Raw genomic sequence first — 24,351 nt, 5'->3', positions numbered from 1 at the left:
CAGGAGAACACAAACACTCGTATATTAATATATTTTGAAGGAATAATTAAGATTAAGGAAATTTGGGTAACATTTTACTCATAACTCATGTATTTATAGGCTATCGGTAACATCGCTCAGTTATTGCAGATATTGCGCCATATTTCAAGATGTGTCTTCCTTTTGATGCCAAGCTGGCATAATCCCAGAGTCATTTGACAGATTCTGGTTGACGTATGCATGGACTTGCATCAGAAGGTTATTACAGCTTGTAGTATGTCAGAGTCACATAATGGTGATGTGATAAAGCTTGCCAAGTGATTTTATTCCTTCCAAAACACATCTCTCAGATAAACACATACCATATTTAGGGTCCGATTTAGGCTCAGACAAATGACATATCATTTATAATAACAGTTTTATAGTGGTACTAGGCCTGGTCATAAGTATTTTATTTTTAAAAAATTCATTAATTTATCTTCGGTAAGCATTTTATCTTAATCAGGGTCAGAGTGGATCTGAAGTGGAGGCATGAAGCAGCCAGGATAGTATTTATTGCTTTATAACATGTCACAAATAGTAATATAGTAAACAATAGTCAACATATTTTACTTAAAGGTCCCATGGCATGAAATTTTCACTTTCTGAGGTTTTTTAACGTTAAAATGAGTTCCTCTGACCTTCTTAAGTCACCCCAGTGGGTAGAAATTTCATAATGTGTAAACCAAACTATGCCCAACATTTGAGAATGGCGCGTCAAAACGGCGCGTTGATAAACTCTTCCCTTTACTACGTCAGCAAGGGAGATGATCCCCACGCCCCCCCTCTGGATTCCCACCCACTGTATGGATTGCCTGCCCAGCTCAAAAGTTGCCACCAAACATGGAAGTTGCGCTGTACATGGATGTGACAACACAGAAAGGAGTCTGTTTTTACTGCCGACGGGAGAGCCTCTGAAGACGCAGTGGCTTAATTTTATTTACTCCAATAATACGCCGTCGAGTCTACCTAAGACGGTGTATGTTTGTCAGAAGCATTTTCCTGATGAATGTTTCCACAACTTGGGACAGTACAGGGCAGGTTTTGCACATCAACTGTCACTGAAGCCTGGGTCCGTACCAAGCATCCCTGTCGCATCAGCCACAAACACCGAACAAGTAAGTGTAGAACTGTTAAGTTGTTTTGCCGTGTTTTAAAATCGGTGCCACGTTAGCCTTGCAATGGCTACATTAGCTGTGCAGCTAACCACTTCCTGCAGTTAGCCAGGTACTCTGCGCTACAAAACCAAAAAGCATGCAGCATGCTCTGTTATAATAGCCAATCAAAACAGTTTTTACAAAGACACCCACATTCTTTTTTTTTTTAAGTCACTCGTTCATTTTATTTGTTTGTTTGTTCAGTAAAAACCCAAACATTTGTTGAATTTATTTTATTTCCTCGTGTCGCACCTTAATGACGTCAGCGCGCGGTATTTTTCCCTTCGCGGTTTGTTCCTTCTCTCTCGCCATAGTAAGACACCCACATCCGCTTGTTCTGACCCACTGGAGGTAGCGTCACAGTGCTGTTAGCCAATCAGAGGTAACACATTTACATGTCATGAATATTAATGATAAGACCCGCCCCCACCCTCTACCCTTCCCCGCCTCCTGCTTCTCATTAGCAAAACGACGCACTGGGAAAAGCGCTGAAATGGGGCTTTCTCCCAGGAGGCTATATCTACGTGCCGAGGGTTCATTTCGAGAAAGGCTGTGGATATAACATCCGGAAACCTCCACGAGCCCGTTTAAAGCATCAACAAACCACCATGCCATGGGCCCTTTAAGAACGGTCATGAACTTGTCACAATGTCCTAGATATTTTATAAAAGGCCTTATTATCTATTATAAATGTGTTATCTCGCTAAATAACCTCACTTGGGCGCTTATGTCATGTTATAGCAGTTATAAGATAATGTGTCAACATGTTCTAACATAACCTAACATAAAGGGCAATTCAAAATTCACAGAAACTTTATAAATCTTGAGATTGGCTGTCACCTGCTGGAATAAAAACTGATAAATGTTTATATAAGGTTTATTATGACGGGCTTATGAAGGGGTCACGTCACCCTATTAACCTAACAACTGCATTTAAGTAAAATGTCACCAAAGACTACATATAATTTTAATATAGGTATTCTATACTACAGTGGTGCTTGAAAGTTTGCGAACCCTTTAGAATTTTCCATATTTCTGCATAAATATGACCGAAAACAACATCAGATTTTCACACAAGTCCTAAAAGTAGATAAAGAGAACCCAGTTAAACAAATGAGACAAAAATATTATACTTGGTCATTTATTTATTGAGGAAAATGATCCAGTATTACATACCTGTGAGTGGCAAAAGTATGTGAACCTTTGCTTTCAGTATCTGGTGTGACCCCCTTGTGCAGCAATAACTGCAACTAAACGTTTGCGGTAACTGTTGATCAGTCCTGCACACCGGCTTGGAGGAATTTTAGCCCGTTCCTCCGTACAGAACAGCTTCAACTCTGGGATGTTGGTGGGTTTCCTCACATGAACTGCTCGCTTCAGGTCCTTCCACAACATTTCCATTGGATTAAGGTCAGGACTTTGACTTGGCCGTTCCAAAACATTAACTTTATTCTTCTTTAACCATTCTTTGGTAGAACGACTTGTGTGCTTAGGGTCGTTGTCTTGCTGCATGACCCACCTTCTCTTGAGATTCAGTTCATGGACAGATGTCCTGACATTTTAATTTAGAATTCTCTGGTATAATTCAGAATTCATTGTTCCATCAACAATGGCAAGCCGTCCTGGCCCAGATGCAGCAAAACCAGGCCCAAACCATGATACTACCACCACCATGTTTCACAGATAGGATAAGGTTCTTATGCTGGAATGCAGTGTTTTCCTTTCTCCAAACATAACGCTTCTCATTTCAACCAAAAAGTTTTAATTTGGTCTCGTCTGTCCAATAGCCTTCTGGCTTGTCCACGTGATCTTTAGTAAACTGTAGACGAGTAGCAATGTTCTTTTTGGAGAGCAGTGGCTTTCTACTTGCAACCCTGTCATGCACACCATTGTTGTTCAGTGTTCTCCTGACGGTGGACTCATGAACATTTAACATTAGCCAATGTGAGAGAGGCCTTCAGTTGCTTAGAAATTACCCTGGGGTCTTTTGTGACCTCGCTGACTATTACATACCTTGCTCTTGGAGTGATCTTTGTTGGTCGACCACTCCTGGGAAGGGTAACAATGGTCTTGAATTTCCTCCATTTGTACACAATCCGTCTGACTGTGGCTTGGTGGAGTCCAAACTCTTTAGAGATGGTTTTGTAACCTTTTCCAGCCTGATGAGCATCAACAACGCCTTTTCGGAGGTCCTCAGAAATCTCCTTTGTTTGTGCCATGATGCACTTCCACAAACATGTGTTGTGAAGATCAGACTTTGATAGATCCCTGTTCTTTAAATAAAACAGGGTGCCCACTCACACCTGATTGTCATCCCACTGATTGAAAACACCTGACTCTAATTTCACATTCACGTTAACTGCTAATCTTAGAGGTTCACATACTTTTGCCACTCGCAGATATGTAATACTGGATCATTTTCCTCAATAAATAAATGACCAAGTATAATATTTTTGTCTCATTTGTTTAACTGGGTTCTCTTTATCTACTTTTAGGGCTTGTGTGAAAACCTGATGATGTTTTAGGTCATATTTATGCAGAAATATAGAAAATTCTAAAGGGTTCACAAACTTTCAAGCACCACTGTAGAACACTGCCGAGTTCTCTAATCTGATTGGTCAGAATGTGTTGATTGATTGATTATCATTTCTATAGTAACAACTCATTCATATGGACTTGTATTGTGGACACTCCACATAATCAAAGGTGAATAAATGGGTAAAGAAGAAGAAGCCTTTATTTTTGTCACATGCACACTTGAGCACAGTGAAATTCCTTCTCTGCATTTAACTGATCTGAAGCTGTGAACACACAAGTGAGCAATGAGCGTGTGCACACATCCAGAGCAGTGGGCAGTGATGCTACAGCACCCGGGGAGCAGTTGGGGGTTACGTGCCTTGCTCAAGGGCACTTCAGCCATGATACCTACATACAGAGAGAGGGGAAAATGCTGTTCATTCACTTGATGTCCCTCACGTTTTTCCTGCTGGTCCTGGAAATCGAACCGGTGACCCTTGGGCTCAAGGCTGCTTCTCTAACCCAGTGTTTTTCAACCTTTTTTTGAGCCACAGCCCTTTTTTTTAACATTAAAAAAAAAAAATCCTGCGGCACACCGTCAACCAAAAAAGTTACAAAATGGCACAGCCTCATCTCATCTCTCATTATCTCTAGCCGCTTTATCCTGTCCTACAGGGTCGCAGGCAAGCTGGAGCCTATCCCAGCTGACTACGGGCGAAAGGCGGGGTACACCCTGGACAAGTCGCCAGGTCATCACAGGGCTGACACATAGACACAGACAACCATTCACACTCACATTCACACCTACGGTCAATTTAGAGCCACCAGTTAACCTAACCTGCATGTCTTTGGACTGTGGGGGAAACCGGAGCACCCGGAGGAAACCCACGCGGACACGGGGAGAACATGCAAACTCCACACAGAAAGGCCCTCGCCGGCCACGGGGCTCGAACCCGGACCTTCTTGCTGTGAGGCGACAGCGCTAACCACTACACCACCGTGCCGCCCCATAATGACAATTTAGTCTCTCAATTTGTTTATACTCACTCAGCGTGAAACCTGGGCCTGTTTAGATGAACACAGAGCTGATGTTCCGGCAGGAACTGAAGAAAGGCACACATGGAGCTCTTCCTCAACAGCTCTCGGCCTCTCTCTCCGTTTTTAGTTTTTATAGCAGTCACGCTTGAAAAGCTCAGCTCACATGGATATGTTGTGGAAAATGGGAGCAATGTCGAAATAGCTCTGTTTGCCAGAATAGGGAACTCCTTGGCAGCAGTCAACCAAAATTAGGTAGATCAGCAAAGCTTGGCTTGAAACGACGGTCTTGTCTCTGTTCAGTTAGTTCCTCCTGCTCCTGCAAAGTCATGTCCCTTGCAAAAAAAATCCAAAAAAACTGCTGCTCAGCTTCATGGGTACCTAACCCCATCGAGGCATTCAGTGAAGGTTGAGGGGAAATAAAATGACAACAACTTCTCCTCAAGAGTTTTCAAATATTTACCTATTATCTCCCACAGTGCAGCAGTGTTGACATCTCCTTGCCATTTCTGGGTGAGGGGGAACACGTCATGGCTGGCACTTTCCAGATGTTGTTGCCAGAGGTGCACCTTTTGAATGAAATCTGTTTATTTTCTGTGCTCGTGAGCAGGTTTTCATTTCGGCCTTGCGTTTGTGTTCTGTCCATTCGGAAATATATCTGCCATGTACGCCAGCCTTGCACACCGCTCATCAGTTGCAGGCAGCTTTGTGGTCAAGAACACTTTTAGCTCCTCCCACAACTCACATACGCAGGCCAGCACTTTGCCGCGCGACAACCACTGGACCTCCGTATGGAACAATAAGGCTTTATAACAAGCTCACTGTTTTTGCTTTCTTTCGACCACCACACATACTCGGCTCTTCATCTGGGTTAGAATTTTGTCCAGGGCCCAGTTCAGAGTCTGCGTTTTTTTTTCCTTTTCAAATATTTATCCGTCGCTGTTGTACATCTAGTCACCGCCACCTCTCGCACGCATCACTTAATTCCAGAGGTGGACAGTAACGAAGTACGTTTACTTGAGTACTGTACTTAAGTACACTTTTTGAGTATCTGTACTTAAAGGGGAACAGAGGGCAATATATAGAGTAAATAGAACAATAAAACACACATTAACGAACCTTATTCAAGACTTACAAAAGTTTTTTTTTTTGTTCTAAGGTTGGAAAGTTATAGTGTTTTGAAAGTAGCTCGAGCAAACTATTTCCGCGGTTTGAACAGCCCGCCATGATATTAATTTTATCCAATCAGAATGCACGTTCATTTTCTCTGCGTAACACTCATGACGTATGTATGTGCCCAGTTGTGTTGGCTCATTGAGGTTGGGAATAGCACGTGTGAAATACCTGTTTCTGCCTCTTGCGACGATTTCGCAAGTCCACGGGTGGCGCCTATCTCATTGCAGCAAATAAATTCTGCTGGACTCGTGAGCAACTCCACGTTGCATTTTCCGCACGAGCACCACGCCATGTCACCTGTACGCAGACGCTCTGCCCCATGCTCGCCATGCCCATGGTCAGCATCAGTCATCCTCGCCGTCATCCGAGCTTTCTTCTCTTATTTCATCACCGGAGTCGAGAGTACCTCTCCTAGGTTCAAACTGGTACCCTTCTAAGCCATACCCTGCTTGCAGTGTGTCTTGCGGGATCTCTTCGTATGATTCGACAGAGCTGTCGCTTTCACTTGATGCGCCCGACGCCATGATTACACGCTTATCTCCTCTATTTCGGAGAGTTCCGCTAGTGCAGTTGGTAGCACTGACGTCACGGTCTTTTAAAAATGGCGACTCTTGTGCGGTTTAGCGTATAAAGTATTATATTTACAATTACCAAGATATTTCGTTGTTTTCTAGTATATAAATTTGATAGAATACTTAAGAATACGTTACTTTGTCACATCAGCAACTGTATATATTATATTTGGTACCCCTTTAACTTAGTATTTATTTATTTATTTTTGGAAACTTATGACTTTTTAACATTACATTTGAAAGACAAAAATTGTACCTTTTACTCCACTACATTTCTGTCAAGGTCGACGTTACTAGTTACCATGAAGCAGCTTTGAAAGTGATGCTTTTTTTCTTTTCTTTTCTAAAATGTGATTATTATTTTTTCCACAGGTGACACTGAGACAGTCTGTTTGTAATCACTAGGATCACGTCACGTCCATAGACTGTATAAAATCAAGTTCAATGATTTCTCCACAGCATTATTTGAACACGATCAGTTGATGGAAGGAGGCGGTTCTTCTGGAGAATGCACGCACAATTGGCAATACCTAGAACCCATGTTTCAGTTTTCTGTAAATTTCGTTTTAAATGTTTGCTTTGTTTGCCGAAAACGAACCACATCACGGCCTACAAAAACTCGCCGTCCGACGTGCGGAAGTATATTGAGGTGTGTAAACGTTTTATTCCAAGAGAAAGCTTGCAATGAAGTTGTCTGTGCTTTTAGAGCTAGCGATAACTTTGCAATAGCTATGCAGTCTGGTTAGTCAAATGACTTTCTATGGATTTGCCCGCCAAGTTGCCATCGCCTTGTCCACGGCTAACGTTTACACATAGCTAGTTAACTTGGACACTGTTAGTTAGCATGTGAAAATGGAGTTACGCTAACATGAATAACGTTAACTTATCTGAAGTCCTTTCAGAAACATGTTTTAGCATAATCTTGCCAAATAAACAGAATGCAGAAATCTTTCTTTTCTAGTAGCGTTAGCTACCCAATATGATTTCGAGTTTGAAAAGAGTTTGCTAGCATGTCAGGTGGAGTTTCACTGACTAGCTAGCTTAACGTTAAACCACCATGATGGCACAGCATGCGTTCATTTTGTGAATTCGCATTTCTGTCTTTGGTAACGGCATTAGGTTTTGTAAGCGTTGTGGCAATAATACAACGATGCGTTGACAGAAAATGTACTTTTAATACTTAAAGTAAAATTCTTAACTTAAGTAAAAATTTGACTGTACAACTTTCATTTGTATCAGAGTAACATTTGAGCAGTGGGATCTGTACTTTGACTTAAGTTGGGTACTTTGTCGACGTCTGCGTAATTCTATTGTCTTAAATTAACGAGGCCATTATCACGCTACCTACTGACACGGAGGAGTATTTAATTACTTAGCCAGCCACTACATTGCAGGCACAGACGCTCAACAATGGCAAATTATTTGCAGCAACTAAATACATGTTTTTGGACCTACCGGTATTAAGAGAAACTGGACAATTTCCCTTGGCACATTTCGTATCAACACCAAAAACGCAAACGTATCATCACTGTTGAATCGATCGTTTCAGGTTTTCAGTGAGGAGACGTTTAGTTAATATTTCTAGATTTTTCTATTATAGGACATCCCTGAGAGTTTTATTCTTGACTTCATATTCTTGTTTTCCTCACAGACCAAATTAAGAAATATATTGACTGACGGCAGCTGTCTTGCCAAAATGTCAACGAAAGAAAGAAAGCAGAAGAGACGTGTTTATTCAAAACAAAATCAACAGTTTAGGAAGAAAGCGAAGGCTATTTTACCACAGACCGCCCAAGAACTCTTGACTGTATTTGTGTGTGTTTGCGCACGTGTCTGAGTGAGACCTGGCAGCATTGGGTTGATTTAGAAACACAATCCAGCTGTGCGTCAAACTTCTCAGCTCTTTTCTGCGTTCTGGACAGATATGCCATTTCCAGTAACATTTCAGCAAAATGAATAATGATGTGATGAGCGTGTGGAATTAGCTTTGCTTTGATATTGGATTAATTAAAATGCACTGATGCTGCTCCAATGATGCTCTGTGATCAAAAATATATTACCCCCCCCCTCTTTGATGAGCTGAATAATTTGGCTTGTGTACGCAAAAATAAGATTACTCAGAATTGCGTTCCTGGTATTGTGAGCCTTGCTGACAAATTTGCCTTAATGCCATGATAAATGATGTCTTCGCTGCCATTAGAGATCAAGGCAACATAAGTTCAACACAAACATCTGGATCGCAAAATACGGTCACAGGCGAAAAAGTGCAACCGAGCAAAATAAAATTGTTCAGGCCATCTTGATCATCACTGTTCTCCTTCCTGATGTCGACGCACTTATCTGTTCCAGAACGATGTCCATACAGTGTGCTTGTAAACCAGAAGTGAGTTATCACAATAACAATGATGTAATGCTATTAGATAGCAGCGTCCGTGTAATTGAATTCATCTTTGAAGTCTGCTGTCCAAGCAACGAGAACCAATGTCAAGTTATTGTTGCGTACTATTGAAATGCTGCACCTCGTTATAAAGAGAAGAGCGTCTTGTTAAAATAAGAAAATCTTTTCACTCTGAGGAAAAACATCACATTATAATGAGAAAAGCATCACGTTATAACAAGAAAAACATCATTTATTCTGTAATTTCTGTCAGCTGTGCTATTTGTCATATTTCGTAATCACATGACACTTTTCTCTCTATAAGACGATGTTTTTTCATAATGTTTTTCTTGTTATAATGTGATGCTTTTCTTAACATTGCGTAAAGCTTCTCCAGTTTCAGTCAGGAAGTTTTTCGCTGCAGGAGATCATGCTTTCTGGTTTTTCAGTAATATAACAAGCTGTTGTTGGGTTTTTTTTTAATTAACATCAATAGAGGCTGGTGAAAGAACAACTGTTTATAGCTGCTGTAACGCAAGTTGCTATCTTTTTTAGTTCTATTACAGCATTGAAATGTCTCATCTCATCTCATTATCTCTAGCCGCTTTATCCTGTTCTACAGGGTCGCAGGCAAGCTGGATCCTATCCCAGCTGACTACGGGCGAAAGGCGGGGTACACCCTGGACAAGTCGCCAGGTCATCACAGGGCTGACACATAGACACAGACAACCATTCACACTCACATTCACACCTACGCTCAATTTAGAGTCACCAGTTAACCTAACCTGCATGTCTTTGGACTGTGGGGGAAACCGGAGCACCCGGAGGAAACCCACGCGGACACGGGGAGAACATGCAAACTCCGCACAGAAAGGCCCTCGCCGGCCACGGGGCTCGAACCCGGACCTTCTTGCTGTGAGGCGACAGCGCTAACCACTACACCACCGTACCGCCCTGCATTGAAATGTTGCCAATGAAATATTTTCAATTCAGTCTGTAAATCTTCACAGTATTCACTCACTAGCAAGATGAATTTTTAGTGACGATCTTTTGATTAATTATAAAACTTGCACTAGCAAGAATATACAGTTGCAGTCAAAAGCTTGCATAAAGGGACATGAATGTTACAGCGATATTGGGTTTTTAAGTCAAGTTTACTTGTATAGCGCTTTTAACAACGGACATTGTCGCAAAGCAGCTTTCCAGAAAATTAAAGACTTGAACTAATTTTATCCCTGATGAGCAAACCTGTGGCAAGGAAAAACTCCCTGAGACGACATGAGGAAAAACCTCGAGAGGAACCAGACTCAAAAGGGAACCCATCCTCATCTGGGTGATGATAGATAGATAGATAGATAGATAGATAGATAGATAGATAGATAGATAGATAGATAGATAGATAGATAGCATGATTATAAATAACTCGCTTCTATAACCGTGTCCTATATACAGTCGTCACAAAGTATAACTGTGAAACCAGGAAATTCATTATAGTTTTAACATGAAGTCAGTTTCGTTGATGTTATAACTCTTCATTGATGGACATTTGAGTGCAAAACTGTTCATGACAACTGCAGTCCTAAAGTTATCATGTCAACTGTAGTCCTCAGCCATACAGTAAATGTATTACTGTACTGTAATGCCGCTTTTCCACTACAAACGCGGCTGAGCCGTGCCGTGCCGAGTCGAGCTGAGTCGAGCTGAGCGGGGCTGTTGGAGTTGCATTTCGACTACAACCGCGCTGAACCGTGCTGGCTGGAAGTGGGTGGACACATTGGGTGGAGTTAGCGAAAGTGGGTGGACGTCATGTGATGTCGTTAAGCAGCGCAAACAGTGACATCAGTGACAGTGGCGGAACAAGTCAGAGCCGGGCCGGGGGCGGGGCAAATGACCGGGCCCTTTATTAAAGCTTATCATAACATCATTTTAGGCTACAAAATGTCCGCAACTGCGGTGTTTACCAATTTCAACACTACCGGGTGCAACTATGTTATTTAGTACATCAAGTCCTTCAAACGAACATGTAACTCAGAAACAAAAAACATTAGGATACTGTACATGGCTCATAATAAAACATCAATAGCCTATACTGCGCACATTATTTGAAGGGCATACGAATGAGCACTCAGAGGTTGCAGCAGTGACAGGAAGAGTCAGAAATAAAAGGAGGGCGGTGCAAACCTCACTGAATGCACTGTGTTTACCAATTTCAACACTACGGGGTGCAACTATGTTATTTTGTACATTAAGTCCTTCAAACGAACATGTAACTCAGAAACAAAAAAACATTCGGCGACATACTGTACATGGCTCATAATAAAACATCAATAGCCTACTGCGCGCATTATTTGAAGGGCATACGACGAGCCTTGCGCTCCGCGAACTCGTCCACGATGCTCTGTATGTCACTGATTCAGTGAGCTTTTCAGCGGTAGTCTCACGACCCGAATAGTAAACAATAAACATGGAGGACATGGAGTCGTTAGTGTTGCTGGTCTTGGTGCTGTGGCTTGACAACGCCAACAGATACTGGCAAGAGCGTATAGATGAGGCGAGGCGCATAAGGCTTCAGAAATTCTCGTAATTCATAATTATTCTTCTTCCGGGTTTGCGGTGTTTACAGATCCCAGCGCGCTCGCGGGGCGTGTGTGGGCATGTGAGGACACGCCTCCTCACCAATCAGTGCACAGGGGAGTGTCTGCTCACGCCCCCAACCTCAGTCAGCACGGTTTGGCTCGCTTCAGCCCCACTCCAAAACCGTGCGAGTTTTAGGGGCTAAGCAGGGCTGAAACGAGCTGAGTCGTGCTGGTTTTTGGTAGTCGAAACGCGAGCCGTGTCGGGCTGAAGTGAGCTGAAGCGAGCTGAAGTGAGCTGAAAAAGGGTAGTGGAAAAGGGCCATAAGTGTCCAGAGTTGTCTTCCAAGTGCGACTTTTGACTGTCCATATGGGGCCGTCCTACACAGGAGCGATGTGATGAGACTCCAGCTAGAAGTAGGGCATCAGGATGGATCAAGCAGATCTGGAGAGGCAGACGAGGTCCACATCACTGGTGTCTCAAGATTGACATGTACAGTAATATGAGCGAGCGAGCGAGAGAGAGAGGCTTTCAGTAATTTCTTTGAACTGTTCTTTTTCTGAGGTGGAATGATTATACAACATATATCTTTAATAGACAAAAACAAGAATGTGGTGCACAAGTTTTAATTAATTTGCGCTAGCCGTGCTGGCACAAATTATTACCCTCACTCAGGATCTTTCTACTTTCTTCTTCTTCTTGGTATTATTATTCTCATAATGTCTTTTAGGACGCTATTTCTCCCTCAGTTTTCAACCAATCATCACCAAACTTCACATACTGAATTACGTTGCAATGACATGACTTTTGGTGGTGATCTGGATCACCAAACTGGAATGATCCATGAAAATTCGGGCTTTTTTTGAATCACTTATAACCATCAATTTTCATGATTATTTTTTTTCCTACCAGTTTTTTAAAATTTTGTTCAGGGTAGCAGGGCGGAACTTCTCCTTGACCATGAATTGACAAAAGGTCAGCTAGCGCAAGTTACTGTGACTTTTAGTCAGTCTCTCTCTGGTTTATTTGGGGTTTTCTGAAGTCAACACAGGATCAAAATTATGCATACAGCACCCCTAATATTTGGTTAAATTTCCCTTAGCAAGTCTCGCTAACCAGATGCTTTTGGTAGCCATCAACAAGCTTCTGGCAGAATTCTGGGTTGGATATTTGACCACTCTTCTTGACAGAATTGATAATGTTCAATTAAATTTGTGTGCTTCCTGGCATGGACCTGACCTTTAAGCATCGTCCATACCGTATATTTTTGATAGGGTTGAGCTCAGGACTCTGATGGTCTTGGATCATGCTGAAGAATTCTGAGGTATTAGTTCCAAAAAAAATGATCGAAAGCCCAGTATTGCCATGATATTCATGTCCATGTTTGTAAACGTCTGATCGCAAATACATCTGCACCGTACGCTTTTTCCAACATAACCCTTATCTGTACTCCATTTATTGTGGCTCAGCCTGTATTTCCCACACGATTTCCCCACATGGCTTACTTTGTTAGAGAATTCGAATAGGTCCTGCGTACAGCATCAGCGCTGCTGATGATATTTTGAGCACTGATAACTATGACCTGGCTTTTCTTCTCTCCAGCCACTATTCCATCCTGCAGCAGCTGCAAGTCAGAGGTAGTGAGAGACAGATTTATTATCGCACTTCCTGGCTTGGGCTTCAATTTCATGCCTGTCCTGAGCTCTAATTCACACACTGTGTCGAAGGTCGTGTATTTCTTCTTTTAATAGTGGGTGCCAAAATGGTGCCCAGGAAAAGGTTAGCAAGTCTAACAACACAATATCTGTCAAATAACAGAGGAAAAATGCACTATTCACTCCAGCAATTCCAGTGGCACAAATCTGGGCTGGACATCAGATTTGAGAAGCTGGCAGATTGGGAGAGGACATCCTGTTGTAGCTAAAGCATCAAAACACTGCTGATGTTTCTGTCTGACATTTTATGAGAAAAGAAAAGATGCTGCTCAGTCTTTTGATGCGGAAGGAATTAATTCGTAACTTTTTGATAGCTTGGCGTGTGGTCTCAATCATACAGTTGATTTAGCAGTGATGTTGCTCTATGATCAAAGACTTGATTAGAACCAAGTGTATTCATCTCATCTCGTTATCTGTAGCCGCTTTATCCTGTCCTACAGGGTCGCAGGCAAGCTGGAGCCTATCCCAGCTGACTACGGGCGAAAGGCGGGGTACACCCTGGACAAGTCGCCAGGTCATCACAGGGCTGACACATAGACACAGACAACCATTCACACTCTCATTCACACCTACGCTCAATTTAGAGTCACCAGGTAACCTAACCTGCATGTCTTTGGACTGTGGGGGAAACCGGAGCACCCGGAGGAAACCCACGCGGAGAACATGCAAACTCCGCACAGAAAGGCCCTCGTCAGCCACTGGGCTCGAACCCGGACCTTCTTGCTGTGAGGCGACAGCGCTAACCACTACACCACCGTGCCGCCTGTTTAACATGTATCTCAGGAACATGGTTAACATTTATGTCAATGACATGCAATTATTATCTCAGGAAATAATACACGGTGGTGTAGTGGTTAGCACGGTCGCCTCACAGCAAGAAGGTTCCAGGTTCGAACCCAGCGGCCGGCAAGGGCCTTTCTGTGTGGAGTTTGCGTGTTCTCCCAGTGTCTGCATGGGTTTCCTCCGGGTGCTCCGGTTTCCTCCACAATCCAAAGACATGCAGTTAGGTTGATGTGGGGTGGCCTTGGGCTGAGGTGCCCTAGAGCAAGGTACCAAACCCCTGACTGCTCCCTGGGCGCTCTGGTGTGGCTGCCCGCTGCTCTGAGTGTGTACGTGTGTTCACTGCTTCAGATGGGTTAAATGCAGAGGATGAATTTCACTGTGCTTGAAGTGTGCATTTGATGAATAAAGGTTTCTTCTTCTATAACCTTTACCTCAGGAATATGGTTAACTTTTGCCTGAAGATCATGTGTAACTTTTACTTCAGGAAAATACGTATGTAACTTTTACCACCATCGCTTGTTTCTCAGGAACACGTTTAACGTTTACTTTAAAAGTTCTTCCTGGGCCAGCATCTGGTATTCCCAGGCAGTACTAACCAGGCCTTTAAGATGCATCAGGCAGTGCCGATCTCCGTTTCTATAGCCCTTGGCCTCTTGCCCATTACATAGCTAGGGTTACAGTGGGGGGCTGGATCTCTGGTAACTGGAAGAGTGAGGGCTGTCAAACTCTTCCAGTTACCAGAGATCCAGTCCCCCCCCTCCAACCACCACTGTAACCCTCGCTGGGTGGTTCTCCACTATAGTTGCAAATTGGTGTCACCTCACTTAACAAGTATTCTGAGACCAGGCCTTTAAATAAAATCAGGATGTCTGTGTTCATATGCCTTCCTATTGATTATAAAAATTAATTGATATTAAATTTTATCCACTCAAATATAATAGTGTTGGTAGCATTTTTCATTGGAAGTACCCAAGGGGGTCCAAAATGCGTGTCTCATACATCCCAGAAGGAAAATAAACCCTTGCTGAAAACTATTTATTGGTGTTATTATTTTGTGTCACCCAGAGGCGATTCTAGAGTCTGTTGTGGCCCCAAGCAAAAATTTCCAGGGGGCCCTTCTGACCAGTGTTCATCACCAATATGTTATAAATAATCTGACACCAACGAAAAATGTATGAAACCAAAGTTTTTTTAAATTCCAAATGTGAAAATACAATGGTAAATAACAATAAAAAAACAAAATAAGCCCTCAGGCCCCGACTCTTGGGGGGGCCCCTGGGCCAGGGGGCCCCAAGCAGTTGCCTGCCTTGCCTGTTCACAAGCTGCGCGTCTGGTGTCACCCATTTAAATATGATCAATATTGTTCATGCAGCATGAAGAAAAGCACATTTTGAAAATATTTCCAATACTAGTCAGAAATTTTCCTGCCAAGAAATAGATTTTTGGTGTCCCAAGTAATTAAGTCAGTACACTAACAGTACTAACTAGAGACACTTGGGGAAAATGGACAGAACTATTCTAATGAGATGACTGCAGTACATTGTGGGAATCCCACAAGTTCAAGGGAGGGAAATATTGAATTTCATATTGTGGTAGTTTTCCAGCATTGTTCAGGTTTGTATGGCAATTTTTAACAGAATTTATAATAGCAGTCAATACACTTAACACTTCTAGAATGATGTAGGCCCAGCTTTGTCATGAAAACATGTTTGTGCCATGAATGTGAGTTAGAAGACCTTTCAACTAGACTACAATGCACAGGCATCATATACGCATCTGCACCCTGGTGACCAGATGATGAACTATTTGTCCATACACTAACAGCCATAACACTAACACCGGGGTCTGTTTGTGTACTGACTATTATGTTAGTGTATTGACCAATTTGATAGGATGACAGTTTGATGTCTCTCGATCCCTTTTGTCAACCTACTAGTATATAGGCCTATACCTAGTACATTTATCCTACCAGGATATCTTTAAAGGTTTTCTGATTAGGCCTAGTCAATTTCTGAGAGTGTCCCCGTCACCAGAAATTCCAAGAACTCTAAGCACATGATGATTCCTACATCTACATGGACCCAACTAGTAAAAAAAAATCACCCAGATTTGGTGTAGTGATTGGGACATTTATCCAGCACCTGGTGTAGTCATGAATTTGGACATTGGATTGACTAAAATGTCAAAAGCACGGGCAAATTTAGAAAAGTGAGGAAATGTTAATTAGGCTACTTTATAATTGGTGTCATGAAATGTTGCCTTCGGTTCTTATGTTTTGTTCCTAATTTTGTTAACACATGGTTAATGTTGTTGCCATTTTTGAGGTTCAAAAATTAAATCTATTACTGTTCTGCTCAAATAATCAACTTCGTTGTCTTATTTTTGAATATGTCAGTACACAAACATGCTGTCAGTACACAAACGCTGCACCCTTTTAATACATATATTTATTGTTCTATTGTGATAAATATACATTTTCAAATAGAATTATTTATAATAAGGCCCAGATTTGTAATTGGGGTCAGTTACATTTTGAGTTTGGTCAGAGATTATGGATTTATTAGGCATTTCAGAGACCTGTTTGTGTACTGACAGAGACAAGGGCAACCTTGACCTTGAAATGACCTTGACCTTTGACCTTGAATTTTGCCATATCGAGCAATAAGAAGATGCTTTGATAAAACTCCAAAATTGGCTACCAGAATTCTGCCTTATGAACTTATCAGTTTGCTCAAGGGCCATATCCCAATTTGCAACTATAGTGGAGAACCACCCAGCTATGTAATGGGCAAGAGGCCGAGGGCTATAGAAACGGAGATCGGCACCGCCTGATGTACCTTAAGGGCCTGGTTAGTACTTGGATGGGAGACTGCCTGGGAATACCAGGCGTTGGCACAGGAAGAACTTTTTGAAGTAAACGTTAAACATGTTCCTGAGAAACAAGCGAGGGTGGTAAAGTACCGTTTCTATAACCCTCGGCCTCTTGCCCATTACATAGCTAGGGTTACAGTGGGGGGCTGGATCTCTGGTAACTGGAAGAGTTTGATATCCTATTCACCTCTGTCTTGCGGCGTGTCTCACCAGATGGCAGTAGGTACCATTTTTATGATGGTCTTTGGTATGACCCAACCACGAGTAGAACTCACAATCTCCCTGTCAAGAGGAGGACATGCTAACCACTAGGCCAACTTGCAGTATCCTGCTTTTACTTCAGGAATATATGTCAGTTTTACCTCAATTACATGTAATTTTGACCTCAGGAACATGTGTCAAATTTTCCCTCAAGAGCATGTTTAACTTTTACATTCGGAACATGAATAACCTTTACCTCAGGAATGTGTGTAACTTCTATCTCCAGAACGTGTATAAATTTTTACCTCAGGACCAAGTGTAAATTTCTACCTCAGAAATGTGTGTTATTTTTTTTTTTTTTAACCTCAGGACCATATGTAAATTTTATCTCAGGAGCATGTGTAATGTTTACCTCAGGAACATGTAATTCTTACTTTCGGAAAATGTGTAGCTTTTACCTCAGGAGCATGTTTAACCTTTACTGAATTAATAATGAAATAGTATACGTAAGGAATAAAGACAACAGGATGTGGTGATGTATGAAAAATATTCAACATGTTGGTGTAATGAAGCATAGGTACTGTTTCCACCTTGAAATTGATTGATTTGATTATTTTCTAATAACACCACGCCACTATATGCGTTGTATTCGTCTTATACCAACTGGCAATTTGCAGATGACTGCAATTTTTCATTTATTAACTAACAATGTCATGCATTTTATCCATAGTTACATTTAATCTTGTGGAAAATCCATTCAACAAGTTAGTTTCTGTTATGAATTATGCTATAGTAGCGATAAACAGGACAAATCGGTGAGGTCGTGTTAAAAAGCGTATCGAAACAAGCCGCTTAAATTATATCAACAACGTTAACCGAAGTTAAAGGGCAAGATGGTGGTTTTATTGAAGAGATGTTTCTGACTGTAAGGATGACCTTCCTCTCCACCCCTTCAAATTCAAGCTCTTGTTGTTCCCAGACAACAAAAATGAACAAATTCTGTGCTTTTCTGATGGGAGTTTTTTGGGTGCATTTTGGGAATCCTCCCATAGTATAATATCTCTCCAGAGTGTGATGGAAGAACTGTAATGAGTTTCTGGAGCTGTGCTTTAAATTTGCCCCTCGCTCCAGTGCATTCGCGGCCAAATTCTCTTCACACGTAATCTCCAGAGTTCCTTCATCCGTCCCAGACATTTCCCTTTTTTTCTTTCTGTTCAGCACAATTGTGCAGTAATAGTCATTAAGCTTTGCCACTGTAAGCAGAATGAACCTTGTGCCAGGCGAATTCACATGGAGAGTTAGCTCAGGGGATGATGCTTAGCCCCAAAGAGAATAACTCTGGTATGATGTGCTGTCAGAAAACGAAAAGCAAACATGATAACCATTTTAGGTTATTAGCATCTGCTTCCAGAAGGTTTTGATGATTTTTACACCATGAGTTGCTCTCTGTTACATGAACGGCTAAGAACATGATGCATCTTAACCCTTTTGGGTCATTCCATGTCAATTCACACACCCTCCCCAGTGACACCTCTTCAATTTGCCTGATATTTATTTTATTAGTGCCTTATGATGTCAAAAGAAAGAATCCAAAATTTTAGCTTCCTAGCTGGAACGGTTTTTTGAATTTTGGCCCTTCAAAGTTTGGGTGCCACACCCACTTTTGGGGTCCGGGAATTGTACACTTAATTTGCAAGCATTTTTGGAGGCCCATATCTTTTGTTCTAAGGGGAATATAGACCTGTAAATTGCTATATCTATGTATTCTGGCGGGCGGCACGGTGGTGTAGTGGTTAGCGCTGTCACCTCACAGCAAGAAGGTCCTGGGTTCGAGCCCCGTGGCCGGCGAGGGCCTTTCTGTGTGGAGTTTGCATGTTCTCCCCGTGTCCGCGTGGGTTTCCTCCGGGTGCTCCGGTTTCCCCCACAGTCCAAAGACATGCAGGTCAGGTTAACTGGTGACTCTAAATTGACCGTAGGTGTGAATGTGAGTGTGAATGGTTGTCTGTGTCTATGTGTCAGCCCTGTGATGACCTGGCGACTTGTCCAGGGTGTACCCCGCCTTTCGCCCGTAGTCAGCTGGGATAGGCTCCAGCTTGCCTGCGACCCTGTAGAAGGATAAAGCGGCTAGAGATGATGAGATGAGATGTATTCTGGCCCTGTCTATCTGATTCTGCTCCTAAAAATAGCACAAGTTTACTAACTTTAGAGATATTAACCCCTTAAAAGTGGATTTTTTTTAATGACAATTTTTTTTTTTTGGACATTTCAGGGTTCCATATCTTGGAAAGTTTTTGTGTTGATGGGGTTTAAACTGATTTATCATCATATTTGGGAACTCTACTGTGTACTTAGAGTTTCAGGGCACTCAGAGGTTTGGTGGGGGTACAGGAGGGCCCCAAATATGGCTTCGGGACAAAATTACCGTTTGGCACGTCCTACTTCAGGCCATTAGTTGGTCATGTGGGCACATGATGACTGGAATGAGCCTTTAACCCTATCAACAGACACCTTTTATCAAACTTTTAAGCCAATAAAAACTTTGATTATCTAACTCTTTCAATATAAACTAAGCATTTGTATATGGTACTATTTTTGCATATTTTCTGAAAAATCCTAAGTCCGGAAAGTAGGTCAGCTATTGTTTTGACTGCCTGTTCATGTTTAAGGTAGTAAAAGCACACCCATATAGTGATTTTAATCTATGGGAAGATTATTTATACCCAATACCCCATTAGTTATATTGACAATTACAAGGGATAAACCCTTTCCCGGCTGTTTCACGATGCTGGTTTTTTTTTTTTTACATTTGACACCTTTCCCTGTATCCAACCAAACTCTGACCACTATACACTTAATAGTTAAATGCATCTTTCAAACAGGAAAGGGAAAGATGCAAACAAGGGGATGATCCCAAGAAAAACATCCTGGTTGCTTTACTACATTTGTTCTGACCTCCGATCTGGAAGTTAAACCTAGACTCATCAGGTTTTTTTTTTTTTCAAGAAAAGGGGAAGGGGCCCCTAGCCACTCATGTGGGGAAAATTAGCATATCAATTAGTAAAAAGGGGAAATTATTTTTTTTACACTGGGGCCCTCCTGTATCCCCACCAAAGCTCTGAGTGCCCTGAAACTTTCCAAGTACACAGTAGAGTTCCCAAATATGATGATAAATCAGTTGAAACCCCATCAACATAAAAACTTTCCAAGATATGGACCCCCAAAATGTCAAAAAAATTGTCATTAAAAAATCCACTTTTAAGGGGTTAATATCTATAAAGTTAGTAAACCTGTGCTATTTCTAGGTGCAGAATCTGATAGACAGGGCCAGAATACATAGATATAGCAATTTACAGGTCTATATCCCCCTTAGAACAAAAAATATGGGCCTCCAAAAATGCTTGCAAATTAAGTACGCAATTCCCAGACCCCAAAAGTGGGCATGGCACCCAAACTTTGAAGGGCCATAACTCAAAAAACGTTCGAGCTAGGAAGCTAAAATTTTGGATTCTTTCATTTGATATCATAAGGCACTAAGAAAATAAAAATAAGGCAAATTGAAGAGGTGTCACTGGGGAGGTTTTGGGCATTTGTGTGAATTGACATGGAATGACCCTTTTCTGACTCATTTTCACAAGTGATTTTGAAGTGTTTTGGAAAACCTCATTACAATTACATTAGATGATTATTTTTAAATACGTAAAGCAGATAAACATGTTAGTTTAATTCTAATGCTGAATCTCTAGTGCTGTCATTCATAAATGAGCTGGCTCTGTGAATTGACACTTTTAGGCGAACACTTTTTGTTGTTGTGTCGATGTTGGCAATGCCAGTGCTCTTGCCAATTAATTGAATGAATTTACTTCCATGGAAACCTCTTTACAGCATCTGAGCCTTTTGTTTGTGTGAATGATGAACCGAGTGTTTGCCTCTCAAGCTGTGTGTATGAGGGTTGCTTGTTAAAGATGCAATCAGTTATCAGGATAAATAGAAATATATCTTCTTAATGAAGCACAGACACAGCAGGCACAATACAAGGGTACTTGCACATTTGTAGTGCCTTGCTGATATTTATTTTTAAATAAAATGTGACAAATGACCTTCAATACTTTTATGAAACGATTTCAGCCAAAAATAAAAATAGTCACGGGCTGATATTTCGGAAACTTTTGTCCACTATAGAGAAAAAATGGAAATGAATCTTTTGGGAGTCAACTGTTATTGAGTCAACTCTTCATTGAGTTGAATTATCTGACTCACTGAAATGAGACAGAATTCCCATCACTATAAATTTCCCATTTCACAAACTCCATGGCTTTCTTCATCCAAGCTTCATGGAATTCATAGTTCTTATTTATTTTTAAAGACAAAACACTTTGCCACCTTACAACTCCAGATTCAATCCTAAGCTCGGATAACTGTCTGTGGAATGTCTGTGTGTGCTCGTCTCATGTCCACATGTGTGTCCTCCAGGTTCTCTGGATTCCTTCCACATCCCAAAAACCTGCCAGTACTTGGATTGGGTATGCTAGGTGTGAACGTGTGTGTGTGCATTGTGTCCTACGATGAAACGACACCCGATCCATGGTGTGTTCCCACCTTGCACCCAGTTTTCCTGGGATTTTTTTTTCCTAAGAGAAAAATCTCCCCCCAATTGATCTGAATTACACCACCCTCTGCTGGCCAAGACGTTTTGAGTCACCTTAAGACTAAACCTATGAGCAAATCTGTCCTTATTACTTCATTGTTTCCTCTCCAGGCCTGTTGTCTTGCAGTGTTTCTCGTTTTCAGATTACACCTGGCCCTTCCCGTCTGCTCTGTGTCCTATCTGGATCTACCTGGACGTCCTGTTCTCCACGGCCTCCATCATGCACCTGTGTGCCATCTCTCTGGACCGCTACGTCGCCATCCGCAATCCCATCCAGCACAGCCGCACCAACTCCCGAGCCCGAGCCCGGGTCAAGATCACAGCTGCGTGGACCATCTCTGTGGGTAAGAGCTTAGATCGTAGTATACGAGTAAAGAAGAACATAAGAGCTTATCACACAAGTACAGATGCCTTGCTTTACTTGTATTCGGAATTTCAACTCCTCTGCAGGACGACAAACATCTATACGTGTGTTCTACTGAATGAGGGGGATTCCATGACATTCCCTATCCATTTAAATCTGTTACATCTCTTTTTGTCTGATTCACACCTATGATTGTCATGAAACTCGTTGGTAGTCTAAAGAAGTGAAGCTGTATCATGTATCTTATACTTGGGTTTGTAGCCGTTCATTCAAGTGCCAATTGCTTTGAATAACTAAAGCTAACCTCTGTACCCTGTATCCAAAATCTTCCAGACCTCCATTACCGATGTTATGACGATGGCTTTGGGGCTATTCCCACTCGTAGCTGACCTGCTTAATGAGTTGCTTTGGATCAAAGCATCAGCCAAATGAATTAACACAAATGTACTTGGATGCTTTCTGGCATGTTTGAGTCATATCCAGCAAATTAGTGGAAATTGGATTTTCCTGAAGAACTGTGAGACTGATTTTCAACAGCTTTCATTCTTATTTGCATCAGTGTCAGAGCAGACTCGGAATCTTTTCATGAGTGGACTGTAGATGTTCGTGAGAATATCTTACGGAGTCAGCAGGGTCTTGTGCTTTTCCTGTGGATATGAGGTACTTTCAGGGGCCATACCATATTTTTCATATTCATCTTAACCTCTGTCTTTCTTAGGAATCTCCATGCCTGTTCCAGTTCTTGGCCTCCATGATCGCTCCAAAGTCTTCAGAGATGGAAGCTGTCAGCTGACAGATGACAGTTTTGTCCTGATCGGTTCCTTCGTGGCGTTCTTCATCCCCCTCGTCATCATGGTGGTGACGTACTTCCTGACCATCAGCGCCCTGCAGAGCCAGGCCACACTGTGTCTGGACCAGCTCATAGCACGTCCCAAGTGGCTGTCCATGCTGGATCTTCTCCCTCGAGGCTCTCTTTCCTCTGAGCGCTTAGTCTCTCGGACCTCGCTCTGCCCTGAAACTATTGTTCCGTCTGCCAGGCCGTTCATCCGCCGTACTGCACAGTCCATCAGCAACGAGCAGAAGGCCTCCAAAGTCCTTGGTGTGGTCTTCTTCCTGTTCGTGGTCATGTGGTGTCCATTCTTCATTACCAACGTCATGGCGGTGGCGTGTGCCTCTTCAGCGTGTGACCCAGCACTCATGACCGGCCTGCTTAACGTATTTGTCTGGGTGGGATACCTGTCTTCTGCAGTCAACCCGCTCGTCTACACGCTCTTCAACAAGACGTACCGTACAGCGTTCGCCCGCTACATGCACTGCCGATACCGTGAACAGAGCAGGTCGCTCCAGGTCATCCTGGTCAACACAATCCCGCCTTTGGCTTTCCACTCCTCCAAACTTCCACTTCAGGGAGAAGATTCGTTAAGACATTCGAAGGACGAAAGCAGATTTGGGACATCTTCCTACATGAATCAGGTAGAATCTCTGAACAAGCATGGGAGAGATGAGATGGTGAGTCACGTCTGAAATCAAAATGGTTCCATTTATTTTGTGGACATAAAGATTGCTCAGGCTTCAGGAAAATAGTGCTACAGATTCTCAAGGACTAATACAAAGAACATGCCATCAATATATCACACGATTAATAATGCAATTTTACGGTGGTGGTGGTGTTTTTGTTTAAAGTTGCTCCCAGTGGTGGGCTGCTCACTGCAGTGATTTTCCCTTTTAATGAAAAAAAAAAAAGTCTGGCTGGGAAACACATTTGGAAAATGAGACTTTTCCAGCTTATTTGTTTATTTATTTAAACCTGTGCACCGAAATTGTCTTTTGTGCATTGCAAATTTGATAGCCAGCTTTCTGAGTTATCCATCCAAATGATTTCATAATCTGATTTCTCAAGGGTTCATGTTGATTTTTTTTTTTTCCAGGAAGAACAGAAAGCTAATTAGAATAGTCCTTGTGTTGTGTGCTTTTACAATCATGGATTCACAATCCCAACAGAAATTTAACATTGGAAGATTTCAAGGATTTTACTGTACGGATTGCATTTTCCGTACCCTTGGAAACAATACTTAATGGTTTATGAACTTTGTGTCATAATAAATACCTGTGTATAAATTTGAAATGTATGTTGAATTGAAATAAATCGAATAAACTCGACGAGAGCACTATATAATATGGAATAAATCACTGGGGGGGGGGGTGCTGTTTATAAGAAAACTATTAGCGACAGGGTGGTGTGGAGAAGCGGCGTTACTGTTACAACATCAAGATTATTAATTTCCAAATACAGCACTTTCTGGAATGTTTTATTCATGAGTAGTAGTTCTAGAAACGATAACGCTG

General features: G+C 42.0%; 1 protein-coding gene across 3 annotated transcripts in view; it reads left to right on the top strand.

Moving 5' to 3' along the window:
- Positions 1–24,111, top strand: part of htr2ab (5-hydroxytryptamine (serotonin) receptor 2A, genome duplicate b) — a 28,675-nt gene extending 4,564 nt beyond the window's left edge. Inside the window, exons 1-3 of one of the 3 annotated variants that reach the window (XM_060918742.1) lie at positions 21,532–21,580; positions 21,753–21,985; positions 22,724–24,111. In XM_060918742.1, coding sequence (XP_060774725.1) covers positions 21,862–21,985; positions 22,724–23,529 — 930 coding nt within the window. In that variant the 5' untranslated portion in view covers positions 21,532–21,580; positions 21,753–21,861 and the 3' untranslated portion in view covers positions 23,530–24,111. Of the gene's footprint in view, positions 1–21,466; positions 21,986–22,723 lie in introns of those variants that run through there. The other 2 variants (XM_060918740.1, XM_060918741.1) reach the window with 2 other exon arrangements.
- The last annotated feature ends 240 nt before the right edge of the window (positions 24,112–24,351 follow it).

The sequence above is a fragment of the Neoarius graeffei genome, chromosome 4 (genome assembly GCF_027579695.1).
Source record: "Neoarius graeffei isolate fNeoGra1 chromosome 4, fNeoGra1.pri, whole genome shotgun sequence".
Taxonomy (NCBI): domain Eukaryota; kingdom Metazoa; phylum Chordata; class Actinopteri; order Siluriformes; family Ariidae; genus Neoarius; species Neoarius graeffei.
Note: the sequence above shows the minus strand (reverse complement) of the source record. Positions and strands in the feature narration are given on the sequence as shown.